This window comes from Trematomus bernacchii, unplaced genomic scaffold (assembly GCF_902827165.1).
Source record: "Trematomus bernacchii unplaced genomic scaffold, fTreBer1.1, whole genome shotgun sequence".
In the NCBI taxonomy this organism is placed as follows: Eukaryota; Metazoa; Chordata; class Actinopteri; order Perciformes; family Nototheniidae; genus Trematomus; species Trematomus bernacchii.
The window spans coordinates 8,756,325-8,769,464 of record NW_022988043.1 but is presented as its reverse complement, the minus strand read 5'-3'; the positions used below and the strand labels follow the sequence as shown (position 1 = coordinate 8,769,464).

The following is a 13,140-nucleotide window of genomic DNA, read 5'->3' as shown; positions in this document are numbered from 1 at the left end:
CTATCTATTCACCTGTATCTCTCCATTTAATCTCTCTGACTTACCATCAGCCACCCACATTTTCACTCTTTCCTTCTTCGCTTTTACTAGGTTACTGATGTCATGCAACACTTCCTGATACTTCTATAAATGTGCAGTATTTTGTAACTTCTCACACTCTGCTGCATCTTACAGTAGCTAACCAAAGGTTTGGCGAGTGCCAAAAACCTAATGCAAAGGAGAAAAAACTTTTCTGACAAGAGAGTTTCATTACAAATGTTTATTCACAAAACATGAAAAAGAGTACAATTTGAACAATATTGCATATTTGTCTGCATATTTAAGTAAGAATAATAGTCCATGAAAATGTGTCACAGGTTCAGACACAGCTTAAATCAGGATTCGCAGGCAAGTCTGCTTATTCCAAGAACTTCCTTATAGCTGTGCTGGAAAAATAAAAGTATAGTCCACTTAAACATTTTCAGACGCCTTCTTCAGAACCAGAACCAGAATCTTTCCTGTTCCCCTTCAGTCCAGTTTCAGTCCAGCATCTGCACTTTCACAAGTCCACTTCTTGCAAAGTCTTTGTGACCTCCACCGCTCAGTTCCCCACTCCCTTTTATCTAGGGCAGCAACTGGGTCATATAGTCATGCACTACAAGGTACATTCCATATCCTCCTCAGTGTCATCAAACTGTCTGTCCACTCCACATTCACCTTAGCCAGTCCACACTTGACCCCTGAACTTGAGCCCTTCCTCAGGGTCATCCAGAGCCAACATGCCAACCCAGGATGCACTGGAAGGTTGTGCTCTTGCAGAGGGGTTACAGCCACAGCCTCTTAATCCAGACATGTGAGGCAGAAAGGCTTGAGACCCCCAATTGAGGCTCAGCTCCTTCACTTTCTTTTCATAATCTTCATCATCATGTGAAGCATTGTTAGTGGAAAGTCACTTCAGCGCTCTGGGAGAGTGATGGTGGGCACCCAGTCGTAGACACTGCGACTCTCCTCACAGAACAGACTCAGCTTGTCCAGAGCAGGGTCCTTCCATGGGTTTGCACTGGGGCTCTGAAATATAAAAAAATAGATATTTAGAGTCAGACATGAGACAGACATAAGCATGCGTGCAGTGACTTGGCAGCGTGTAAATAATCTCCAGACAGAGGAGTGAAGCATGCATGATTCACTGTCTGCAGGCTGAGTGGGTGCACCCGGGAACGTACCGTGACAAGAATGCAGTGCGCGTCCTTGGGCTCCCCGGTTTCGTCTGTGCTCACGAGGTCAGCCAGGCGCTCGATGTCATTCACGCGCACAACGTTGATGTCGTTGTCAAAGCAGAAAGCCTGGATGAGGGTGAAGTGGATCTGCAAAGCAATGTCACACTCGTACTCCTCATCGGTGGCAAGGACGCAGAATGCCACGCTGTCTGGATCACTGTGGAGAAGACAAGGAAGCTGGTTAGAAAACATTCTTTCATGCGTAAGCTTAAAAAAAGAAATGTAGAAAAGACAATCGCAGTTAAACATTTCACGGATTGCAATACTTACACATTCATGATTTTAGCAGACTCGTAAACTCCAACAGTCAGGTAGTCCTGCTTCTTTGCAGCGACCAGCAGCTCTTCCAGTGCTGCGCCTGCACTTTGCACCCTTGACAAAGAAAAACATACACCATCAGAACACCGGCCACATTTTAGAAAACAGCTATTAAAACCATTAACCCAGCAACTGAAATAATGTCGTATCCATGTGTAAAATATTTACCTATCTGCGCTTTCCATTGTGTTCTCTTGTCCGCGGATCTCTTCCAGAGTCATAGTTATAATCCAAGTTCGTAAGTGAAAAGATAGCTCGTGTTATTCTGAGTTCGACACAGGCTGTGGGTGGCTTTATAGCAGAGCAGCGTAGTTTCTCGGCAAGGGGCGGTCTCTTCCGCTCATGCCTCCTACCATTGGCTCAGAGCAGCCGGTTAGGAAAGCAAAAATCCCCGGGCAGTTACGCGGAGCTTGTTGATAACCCCACGTGGGGCAAGATTACAATCTTTCTAGAAATGCCCCCCACCCACCACCGATTCCTGCTTGCCTTGTCAACATCACCACAGTGAACAAAAACTTAAAGTCCTGTTTACGGTGGACTTTAAGAGACAGATAGTGACACAATAAAGCTTGAACTCCCTGTGGCTTAAATTGGTCAACAAATCACATAACACATTATTCAAGTATTGTGGCATGACTATGATCAACATGTATACTGCATTCATATTTCATCACGTATTTGAAGAATAAAGTGTTTTCTTCTAGCATCCAATTATTTTTCATTTGTATAAGGCAGGGGTCTCCAACCTTTCTTCATCTGAGAGCTACTTTCAAAAAATGAAAGTGGCCAAGAGCTACTTGCATCACATCGCTTACATTTATTCACATAGCCCTCATCAGTTGAATTAAGCTATACTTTTGTACACGTGTGAAATTGCAATACCTAAAGCTTATCAAAAATAAGGTCCAAGAAAACAAAGATTTCTCACATATTATTATGGCCCACATAATAAGTACATCACTGAACATTCACATAAGTGTCCTTAATCACCACCTTACAAGCATTTCACTCTTTTGTTAGTGAGATGAATGGCACTGCATGCAGTCCACCATAGAGGTGTATGCTGGACCCACTTAGGTTCACTTAATAGAGTCATTTAAATGTTCATCAGTCGGTCTTGTTCTGTATTTAGATTTCATTCATGTCAGAAAAAGCTGCTTCACAAAGGTATGTAGAACAGAACCAAATAAAGCAGACATTTTCAGTGCTGCTTGGTGAATGTTCTTATAGTTTTCTGGGTCTACAAGGCTCCAGAAATGTTGTGAGTTTTGCTGAGACTTAAGCTGAACATTATTTTGGAGATCTCCACAGGATTGACACTGAACAGTTGTTCAGCCATCTTTTTCTTCTTCTTCTTCGTCTTGACATTAAATTATAAACCATAATAAATCAATTGTATAGGTCTAGCCTCCCTATATCTGTGTGTGAAAATGGTTCCATCCTCAAAAACAAAAAACTAATACTTCTGCAGTCTAGCTGCAGCTTCTAGCTACGGTCTTCTGTTAAAAAAAAGACACTGAATGTCTTGAATGTGGCATCACACACAGGACTTGAGTCTGAAAACAGCAGGAGTATTTACAATAGCATTATAAAAACAAAAATACTGCATGTGGGTGCACACTTACATTCTCTGTCTTACTGTTACATAAATCCCATGAATGTATGAGATTAAGTTAGCTTCATCATATCTCAATCAGTGATTAAGTGAATAATAAAGTTTCTATCGGGTCACTATCAGCCTGTCACTCATTATTTTCAGGGAGGGGGCGGGGTTTGGAGGAACGGAGAGGAGACGGTGATCGCGGAAGCTTTCCTCCTGCCTTCACAAACTTTACACAAGTATTTATCAACTGAAAATAGCAAGAGGACATTCATACTCTGCAATCCAAGACTTGATTAAATCCACCAAAAACCTGACATGACGATAACGAGTGTTTTTCAAAAAACACAAATCCCTCCCTGTGTGTCTCTGAGGCGCAGCGACAGGGCCTGATTCAGAGCGGGTCATTCTGCTGTTGGTTCTGGACTGGTGCTGGTGGAGAAAGCAGACTGCTCCGTGTGTGTTGTCGCTGTGCTGCTGTCACGTCTGTTCCTTGATCTCTGCGTCACCGACCATTTGATATTCGTGTGACAGAAAAAAATTCTAAAATAAAAAAACGTTATTGTCCAGCCGCGGCCGAAAAATCAATAAGCAACCTTACTACGCTATAATCGATAATCGAGCGGCGAGCTACTGAAAAGCTGCCCGCGAGCTACCGGTAGCTCGCGATCGACGTGTTGGAGAGCCCTGGTATAAGGGGATTGTTTTTTATTATGATTATGAAAGTCATAGTTTCATAAATGTATTCCACGTGTTGTTTACCACTTCATCACTGAATACCAGGAAGCTGCCTTGTGTTTTGGGTTATATAAACGTTGTAGCTACCAAATTATTGCAGTTATAAAAACAGTGGGCAAAGCAGACCAATATCAGAATACAGGTGACAGTGTAATTGAATAGTGAAAATAGTGAACGAAAGTAGGTGAAAGGGGCATCGGATGTGAAATGCATCCATCATAAACTCTGGAATAATCTTTTAAGGACTTTCCCAACTCGGGGAATCACTGCTGGGTTATAAATAGCCCGTCCAAACTTTCCCTGAAGTCTAGCCTTTCCCTTAATAAACGCTTGTTGATGCTGCTGCACCTGCACTGTGTGGTGCACTCTATCAACCCGGGAATTACAGAATTGTCCTGACCCAGATAGGTCAAGATGTCTCGATGGAGTGTTTTTGGAGGAGTGACCAAACAGCTTGTGGCCGGCACACGCCACTTTGTTCGCCCCTTGAAAAGGAAGCTTTAATTGCCAGTCTGACTCGACGCGTGTCGTTTCTCCACGGAGAGAAAAGGAGACTTTGTGTTACAACAATGCTTACGTCCTCCACCTGCCCCCGATCCTTTATGAGGCTGGGGGGGATGTCATGTGTTTGTGTGCGTGCCTATTGCGTGTGCCCCACACTCTTTATTACCCCACTCCTTTCAGTTTCCTGCGGCAGATGCCCGACAGATGCGCGTGGGCCCCTCCCGAAAAGCGCCACGTGCCGTAGCCAGTAGTGTTTTCAGGCCAGTTTATCTTATCAGAGACTGTGTTTACATTCAACATCACTCGCTTTTCAGACAGATGCCATGCATGTTGACACGCCGCGTGGCTGTCTTAAAGTGAAAATTACGTCTCCTATAGTGTCAACCTAATTTAAGTGTAGGCTTCAGTAATTTAGTTAATAGTTAATAGACATCAATACCACACATTATCAGGACTAGACAGTGAGCCCCTATTACAGAATGTTCTACTCTGTTGAAGTTGTTTACTTTACACGTTTCTTGGTAAATGAGTCAGCTTATTTACCACTCCGACATTTCTAAGAATGCAAATTAAGGGTACATGATAAAAGGATGACCTTTAACCTCACCAACACCATCTATGTTGCTGCTGTCCTCCATGAAGCAGAGCCTCCGTGTCACACATCTGGACTGACATTGCCACCTGCTGGGCTTTCAGAGAGTGACCTTTCCCTTACATTTCAATACTTCTCCACTAGTCTCAACATGTTCAATGAGCTCATGACTCATGATTACAACCTCACACTTGTGAGTCACAACCATTCCTCTATTTGTTGTCATTCCCCGACAGCTGAGGTTGCTTCTAAAGTCAGACAAAAACGGTTTGCCAGACATGGTGCATGTGAAAAGGGGAATACAAAAATAAATACAAATGTTTGAGTGATAGTGATATCATTTAATGAATAGGCTAAGACTTGAAAATGCCTCACATAGAAAAATATTCCTTTGTTATTAATATAGGGACATTTAGTTATATGGTATTAATAAAAAATTATTACATTAATCCAGTTGGAATGTTGTGACTTTAAGTGTTTTCAAAGCAAAAAGATGGGGGAGATCCCAGGCTGGCTGTGAAAATCCCCAACACAGGGTATATTAGAAACAGCTGAGCACTACTTTGTCTGGGAAAAGCTTGCTTAAATTAAACTGTAGGGCTATTGAAGAAGACTTTCTGAGATCATGATGATCTGAGAACATAATTTTAAACATATCTACACACCTCTCAGGTAAATACTGGAGTAGTAAGTGTATCTACTCGGTATAGCCAAATGTGTCTTATAATGTCTCATCTAATTACAAAGTAGATATTGTGTGGTCAATAATCTACTGAAGTTGAACAATTAATGTAGACAGGTATTCATCTTTTTGTTGGTCAATAACAGTTATCAAGACAAAATCTGTGTAATTCTGATATATAAAAGGTTTATTAATATTATAGATGTCCAGACATGTCTTATACATAAAGAATTTAAAAGTTCAGAAGAGCTACAATTATTCAAGCATATTTACATTTCATTCTTGGACTACGGCAAATGTCAGTGCATTTGTTCAACACGATCAACATTTAAAATCTCATTGACTGTCGATTATAACAAAAAGCAGTTCCAACACCATTTAGATTTCCTGTATTACTCACAGAAACTTAAGTACACAAAGAAATCACAAAAATGCCTCACTGACAAAACAGGTCATTACATTTTTGAGTACATTTTACTGCAACACGGTTTACCGAGCTATATCAAACCCCCTACTGTGTGTACACAGTGCTAAGGTATTTCAGACATGTTTAGAAAGGTAAGAACTGTCTCATCAAGTTGAACAAGAGAAGGTTGAAGGGGTAGAGTGGGGTTGGCTAACAATGACAAAGTCTAGGGGTTTATTGTCTTGTTTTATATTTTGCAAACATAATTTTTTCTTAACTGTACAACATAAAACGAAGCATTCCGAAATTTAAATCAGCATGGATACCCTTGTTACAAGGGAAATACTAAAAGAACTTTACAAGTCTACTAAATGGCCAAATGTCCTGCAATGGCTTAAGCGTGACGGTGGTCAATCAACCACTTTGATCAAGCTTTATGAGAATCAAGCAGCTTAAATTCTAATAGGCAATGGATGTTTCTGGACAGTTTGCAGTACAAACTGTAACACTAATTATTTTCACAATAATTTACTATGAGAGAGTACTTCATGTGCAGCAATATTTAGATTTGCTGTTGTCAAACCAAGCTCTCCCTTCGAGTTGGTGATAAACAATAATGCCTTCAAGTAATACTTCTCTAGAAGTAATCTACTGCAAGTTCTTTATAACGTTTTCTACGGAGGTGCCAACACATTTTTAGCACCATTTTGTGCTAGCCCTCAGTGCTTCTAAAGTTGCATGTGGCCTCCAGCAAGGTAAGCATGTTTACTGCGGCAAGGTCCTACTTTTTAGGTAGTTTAGACTCCTGAAATATGGCGATCTCTCCCCAGTTCTTTTTGCCCACTAGAACAAGAAAATCCCGACAAAGTGCTAAAAGGTACAGTAGTACATGAGAAGGCTGTTAGAGGGGAAAAGTAGGGACAGGCAACCTGATCCTTTATCTTGATAATTACTAGTTTGTTCCCTTTTTCATTTAGTAAGCTTCCCTCTGGTACATTAGGAATATGGCTCCCTCTGCTGGTTATGTGTCTACATCTCATCTGAGCGGTGCTGCTGTAGTATGACAGACGGGGGGTTCCGCTCTATCCAGTTATCCTTGGAACCTGTGACTTCATACGCAACATTGGCATCGATAGACCCTTCCTGTAAGGCCCCCACCCCTCCAGCGGGCCCCTGCTTCATCTCTGCAGCCTGAGCCGGGCCGGGGAAGTCTGCCGAGGAGTTGCTGTTAAATCCTGTTTCCGAGTCAGGCTGCTCCACCCTTTGGTAGTCGGGGGTGTGATTCTTTTGACCTCCAGCAAAGATGGCTTTAACGTTGTCCACCTCTGCTTGGGGCACTAAGAGGAGCTCCTCGTCTTCAGGCTCGAGGAAGGACATGGCGTCTGTGCTCTCTGCTGGCAGGGAGCGCAGGGTCCGGGACATGACTGCAATAACAAAGGAATAATGGTTAGCAAAGCTGAGCCAAAAAGAAACTCAGGAAGTCACAGGCACGCCATTGATAAACAGAAATTAAACAGCACTATACTGGCAAGTGGTCATGGAAGCCATTTACTTAATAATAATTAAAAAACACCTTACAGACTGTGGTTTCAACAAATACACTCCCATAACTTTGCATATAGTGTGCACAAAACTGCTTGTTTTCCCCCTTTCTTTACTATGCTGACTCAGATATGCACTTGATTTCCAATGTAAATCAAAATTCTATTCTTCTGCAGTCTGCTGGCACACACTGAATTACATCTTAATGAATAAACCAACAAATTCTGTGCATCTAAAAACATGACAAGGAAAGGTTGAAATATGATTAAAGACATCGTTTTTTCTTTCGAGGTAACTTACTGAGGGAGGGTGTGTAGAGTTCCTTCTGTTCTGATTTTCCTCCAAATGGATTGACTGACGGGAAGATGATGAGACAGAAAGAAAGCAGGAACACCTGGAGGACAAACACAAGGAGAGTGAGAGAAGAAAAAACTGCAGCATGAAAAACAACTTGACACTTTATACAGGATAAGCAATCAGGAGAGAAGGAGGTAATCAATGCATTTACCATAACACAGGTGCTGGTTGTGCTGGCTTTCATTGTGGACATCTTCACCATCGACTGCAGCTTCCTCAGTTGCTCTATCAAGGAGCTGAAAGAACAAAGAGGACACATTTACCCAACAGCCGACAGCAGATTTGAAAGAACTTTATAGACACATGGTATTGCATATAAATGCCGAAGCAATATTTCAGAGTTCTTACATGTTCTGTTTATGAAGCATTTGGACTTTCTTCTGCAGTTCCAAGTTGTGTGCGGTACACATGGCAACCCTGTAGTAGAAATGTATTCAGTAGTTAGTATATTTATCCAAGCACACAGAGTATTTGACAAACCAAAAGTAAAGACATTTCATAAATCCCTGCCAGCACAACTATTATTCACAGGGAACAGTTATTCTGCAGTGTAAGGTCTCCACCTATATTCCCCATGTATGTTTACCTGTGTTATTAGAACAAAGTCTATTAACTGCAGGATGCAAAAATGAGTTGTTTAATCAATTAGTTGATTGACATAAAATTAATAGGCAACTATTTAGAATGAAAATTATATTTTTATAGGCAGAAGTGCAGAACATGACGTAGTTTCAAAATGTCTGTATTTTTATGATGAAGCAATTAAAGGTATCATTCCTTTCCATTGATAGCCCTTCAGGCCTAACATCTCACCTGTTTTCCAGTCCGTCCACATACACCTTCTTCTTCTTGCGGCTCTCCTGAGCAGACTGCTTGTTGCGGATCTTCCTCCTGACCCTCTTCAAGGTCCTCTCCTCTGCCTGTTACACACAAAGAAGGCTTTCACCACAATGCTGACATGACAGATTACGACGTATATTTCAACAGCCTTGAGCAGCTGTGTCGCAGCTGGACCAAACTGAAAAAAAACACTAAATAGCCACTACATGGAGATATAAGACCAATATTTACATGTCCAATAAAAGAATCAAAACTGTTTTATTGTACTATAATTGCCAAACAGATTAACAACACTATTAAATGTATCAGCAGTCTGTTCTTTGATGAAGTTCCTAATTAAACAAACATTTACAACATGTCGCAGATGTTCTTATCTAGGGCAGATTGCAATGCTGCCAATTAGCTCAAGTAGAAAAACATTCACAGGAGTGAATTACCTTTGTGAGAGGCATGTGCGTGGGAATAGTTGCTCCCTCTTTTCCCAGAAGCCGCTTCTCTTCCTCAGTAAGCACAATCTCTTTAAACTGGAACTAAAGGGAGAAAATAGAAACATTGAATGACCTGTATAAAATGATAGATGTGGAGGAGTCAAATCACAATACCTGACTCAATTTTCAAATGTAAAATTATACTTTCTTGACTAACATTGATAAATGGCTCGACTTGGTATTCATAACTTTTGTTTGTAAATATTCAAAATATGAATATAGATTTTTCTACATATTGAGAATAGTTTTGTTTTTTAAACACAACTGGGTGATAAAATGTGTGCAAAGCTGGCAACCTACTAGATAAAAAGAATGTAATCAGAATGTCCTTTTACTTGACTTGTGGTCTTATTCTCATCACAGTAACACAGTAAGGACTTGAATGAAGCTTGAAGGGTTACGAATATTTCACTTGCTGGTGACACATGTGACTCTGCAACCTGATGCGCCAGGTGCGACTAACAATATGCCAAAAATAGCTCACCAATCATTTCAAAGATATAAATCATGCACACCAAACTGAAACTGTCTGTCTTCTTTGTAAAGATCACTTAAAAAAACATCAAAATAAGGAAAAGTAAGGGTAACTGACCCGGTCCATGTCATTGTCTTGAGTGGAATCCTGAGTGGAGTCCTCTATGGACAAAGTGCAGGGCAGATCGTCTGTGATGTCCTCCTCCTCGTCATCTTCCTCCATTGCCTCACTCACCAAGTCGTCTGACACAAGAGAAATATATTCAAAATAAATATAATGTGGCATGCTGACCAGCTCTGCAAGTCAGTGCTGCCATGTGTCTATTATGTATGCAGCTTCCCTCACACTGAATGTGCACTAAATACATGTGTTTTGTAGAGATTTATCAACGGGTTAGGTGTATAAGTTACACATATTAATATACTTAAGCCTATACAAATTATAGATAAAGCCAGAATCAGACTGTTTCTGTGCTAAACAGGAAAACATTCCTGCCTACTGCAATAACTCTGTATAACAAATCTCCTCTGGCTGGCAGAGAACTCACTGCTCCATAACTTCTCTTTGGACACACTGTACATTTTACATTTATATTTAATTTAATATTCCATTCCCTACACTTTTAATGTAAATAATATCCTGCTTTATATTGTGTCTAAAGCCTTTCAATAGTGTTTCATTGTCAAAGTTTCTAGATTTTTTTATCTTCACGGCCTACTCTATATTTTTCTACTTTTTAATGCCGTTTTAATAGAATTTTGAGATGTTTAAATTCTAGTATTGTTTATTTCTACTCTTTAATTTCTACTTATGTGCAATGCCTTGTTTTGGTGTTTTTTATGCTGCTGCAACGCAAACAATCACGTGAAATTCCCAATTTGGGATCAATAAAGTACCTCTTATCTTATCCTATCTAAACATACCCAGATCAATGAAGACATCTGTATCGGGCTGCTCTGCCCTCACACTCTGCAGGGCGTCCATGTCCCTGCCATCGCTCTGCAGCAGAGAGTAGCTGTGATCGGCCTGGACTGACAGCACCTCCGGGCTCTCTGCCTGCAGCTCTCCGGGGGCCAGGGCAGGGTCCGAGTGCTCGGGGCTAGCCTGGGAGTAGCAGGGACTGGGCACCACGTCACTGTCGCTGCCCTGGGGACTCGAGCATCCCAGAGGATTGTTGTTTCCAACCACAGTGCTGCTGTCATCGGAAATACCGCTATCGCTGCCCAAGGGAGAGTGAGAGGGACCGATAGCACCCATGTTGTCTTCTCCATCTAACAAGCTGGACAGAAAGTCTTCAGTGTCCATTCCTGTCAGTATCTGTGGGGGAAAAAACAGTTAGCTTTATCACCACATGTTTAAAAATACACAGTAGTAAGATTTTGAGTCATCCAAAGAGGAACAATATGGTTCAATATTGTGTTGGATGGCAATCTAACCATGGAATAATTGTAACATTAATATGTTTAATGTGAATGAAGTCTTACACTCTGCTCTGACAGCCAGGATTCAATGATCTCATTCCCATCAGGAAAGAGGGGCTCAGTAGATCCATTCCCTTCATTGTGGAACAGCAGCCCGAACAGGTCTGCTCCATCCATGTCTGGAAGCTCCTCAGTGACCGCTGACATCTGTAGCAACACAGCAGCATATGGACCACAGCATTAGTAATAAATAGTCATATTTATTAAAAACGGCATCAATGTTTAGATACAATTAATATTATAATACAAGTACAAGAAAAAAGAGCTTTCCCAACACTATCCCATAAGAGTCTGTATTTTGCTGTAAACACGACAAAAATGCTAGATGCTGAGAAAAAAGAATTGCTTGCACAAAAATAGTGAAGGCATCTTTTGTGTTAACTTATAAAGGGTACACACACAAATAAAAAAGCATCATTATCAGACTGGACCTTGTCTGGGATGGAACAAAAATATTTGCAAATTGATCCATGTGTCGATTTATCAAAACATCTTCTTTAAGAGACTTATGTTGCAAAAATAACTGCTTGTTGATGCTTTTCTGTGCTTTAGATCTTTCGTTTATTTATTAATTTGACAATTATTTCTGAGTTAAATTAACGTAAACTAAATTCTTAATTATCATAGGAGTATTACTATAACATAACTCAAATATGACTGAATGTCACATAGAAGTCCAATATTTAATACAGAAAAATCATAACAATTCAGAGCGTAATGCAAAGTGTTAAATCAAATGTTTTTATAGTGGAATATCCTCTTATTAAAATCACCCTGCTTTATAATGTGTGATATTATTACAATGATAATTCACAGGACAACAGAAAAGTAGAGTGATGGTACGCGAAGCTTCCACTGTACTTTGTGTGTCTGCCCAAAGCTGATCTGCATGTGGATACTGTTTCCACTGTAAGGAGCTCACCAGCCTTGACAGGTTTTAAGGTGGTGTCTAAGGTGTGACAGATTAGGAGTCCACGTCACTGAGTTAATAACACGTATACTAAAGTGCCATGTAAACAGTTTCATATTGCATCATTTCATTGCCACGCTCCCATCATGATCTCATCATATTTTGAGCCCCGCCCACACATGCCTTTGTCACGAGATCTCAGAATACAATATCAAGTTTCAAAACAAAAAGATGTAATGGTATTAACTTAGTGTATTCCAGGAAAATAATTGTACATGATGCAGTGCTTCCCGATATGTTATCTTTAAAGAAAGGGGAATACAGTCCGGATGCATGGTGTCTTTGTTGTATTGCAAAATAAGAGCATTGTCCTGCAGCATAGCCATTTAAATATATACGATATGAGCTGGTTAACGTTACAGTGAACAATACAATTCATAAACATTAAAAAAAAGAAAGAAAATGACTGCATTATGTACTCCAATTGCAGGAAAGGAGGACATGTCTTTAGGCCAACATCCACCAGCCAGCTAGTGTTAGCTCAATAATTCTGTCATTATCTTACAAAGAGGGCGTGGTCCTTCGTGACATTAAACACTCTGAAAAACGTTAAATACAGTTGATGTAAACATAAATGTTCGTACCGTTCGATGACAGAAGACCAAATACCATTCGAGTGATAGCGTCCGGGTGTCTTTTGGTTTCACACTCAGCGTTTCTTCACTGCCACAGTAGTATACAGTCACAGCGATTCCTCGGAAACTACCTTCCAACGAGGCAAAAATTGCGTCATCACGTAAAGGCGGATATGAGTACGTGGGCTTCTTGGGTGATTCTGGGAAGTGTAGTAGAGCAGCCTACAAGTACTGTACTCATGCTAGTCTTGCTTTCTGCATTCAATACGGCATAGACTGCAGCCTATGGCGGCATAGGCATACACATAAATGGCAG

The 13,140-nt window shown here is 40.7% G+C and overlaps 2 protein-coding genes across 2 annotated transcripts; both read right to left on the bottom strand.

Moving 5' to 3' along the window:
- Positions 1–244: 244 nt before the first annotated feature.
- gadd45ga (growth arrest and DNA-damage-inducible, gamma a) lies at positions 245–1,857 on the bottom strand. Its single transcript, XM_034118780.1, has 4 exons — positions 1,743–1,857; positions 1,527–1,628; positions 1,203–1,413; positions 245–1,047 (listed from the first exon to the last, which is right to left on the bottom strand). The coding sequence occupies exons 1-4, from the start codon at positions 1,793–1,795 to the stop codon at positions 934–936; spliced, it is 480 nt and encodes a 159-aa protein (XP_033974671.1). The 5' UTR covers positions 1,796–1,857; the 3' UTR covers positions 245–933.
- A 3,995-nt stretch (positions 1,858–5,852) lies between these two features.
- Positions 5,853–12,996, bottom strand: creb3l3l (cAMP responsive element binding protein 3-like 3 like). The gene is made up of 10 exons (XM_034118083.1): positions 12,834–12,996; positions 11,283–11,426; positions 10,722–11,115; positions 9,916–10,040; positions 9,273–9,365; positions 8,809–8,915; positions 8,344–8,412; positions 8,147–8,231; positions 7,939–8,032; positions 5,853–7,520 (listed from the first exon to the last, which is right to left on the bottom strand). The coding sequence occupies exons 2-10, from the start codon at positions 11,424–11,426 to the stop codon at positions 7,126–7,128; spliced, it is 1,506 nt and encodes a 501-aa protein (XP_033973974.1). The 5' UTR covers positions 12,834–12,996; the 3' UTR covers positions 5,853–7,125.
- Positions 12,997–13,140: the final 144 nt, after the last annotated feature.

Excerpts from the sequence above, each read along its gene's own strand:
- gadd45ga (XM_034118780.1), bottom strand. The coding sequence starts at position 1,795 with ATGACTCTGGAAGAGATCCGCGGACAAGAGAACACAATGGAAAGCGCA. Across the intron at positions 1,629-1,742 it reads ACAATGGAAAGCGCAGATAG|GGTGCAAAGTGCAGGCGCAG; the intron begins GTAAATATTTTA and ends TTCTTTGTCAAG. Across the intron at positions 1,414-1,526 it reads TCTGCTAAAATCATGAATGT|TGATCCAGACAGCGTGGCAT; the intron begins GTAAGTATTGCA and ends TCTTCTCCACAG.
- creb3l3l (XM_034118083.1), bottom strand. The coding sequence starts at position 11,426 with ATGTCAGCGGTCACTGAGGAGCTTCCAGACATGGATGGAGCAGACCTG. Across the intron at positions 8,033-8,146 it reads CAACCAGCACCTGTGTTATG|GTGTTCCTGCTTTCTTTCTG; the intron begins GTAAATGCATTG and ends TTTGTCCTCCAG. Across the intron at positions 7,521-7,938 it reads ACTCTACACACCCTCCCTCA|TCATGTCCCGGACCCTGCGC; the intron begins GTAAGTTACCTC and ends TTGTTATTGCAG.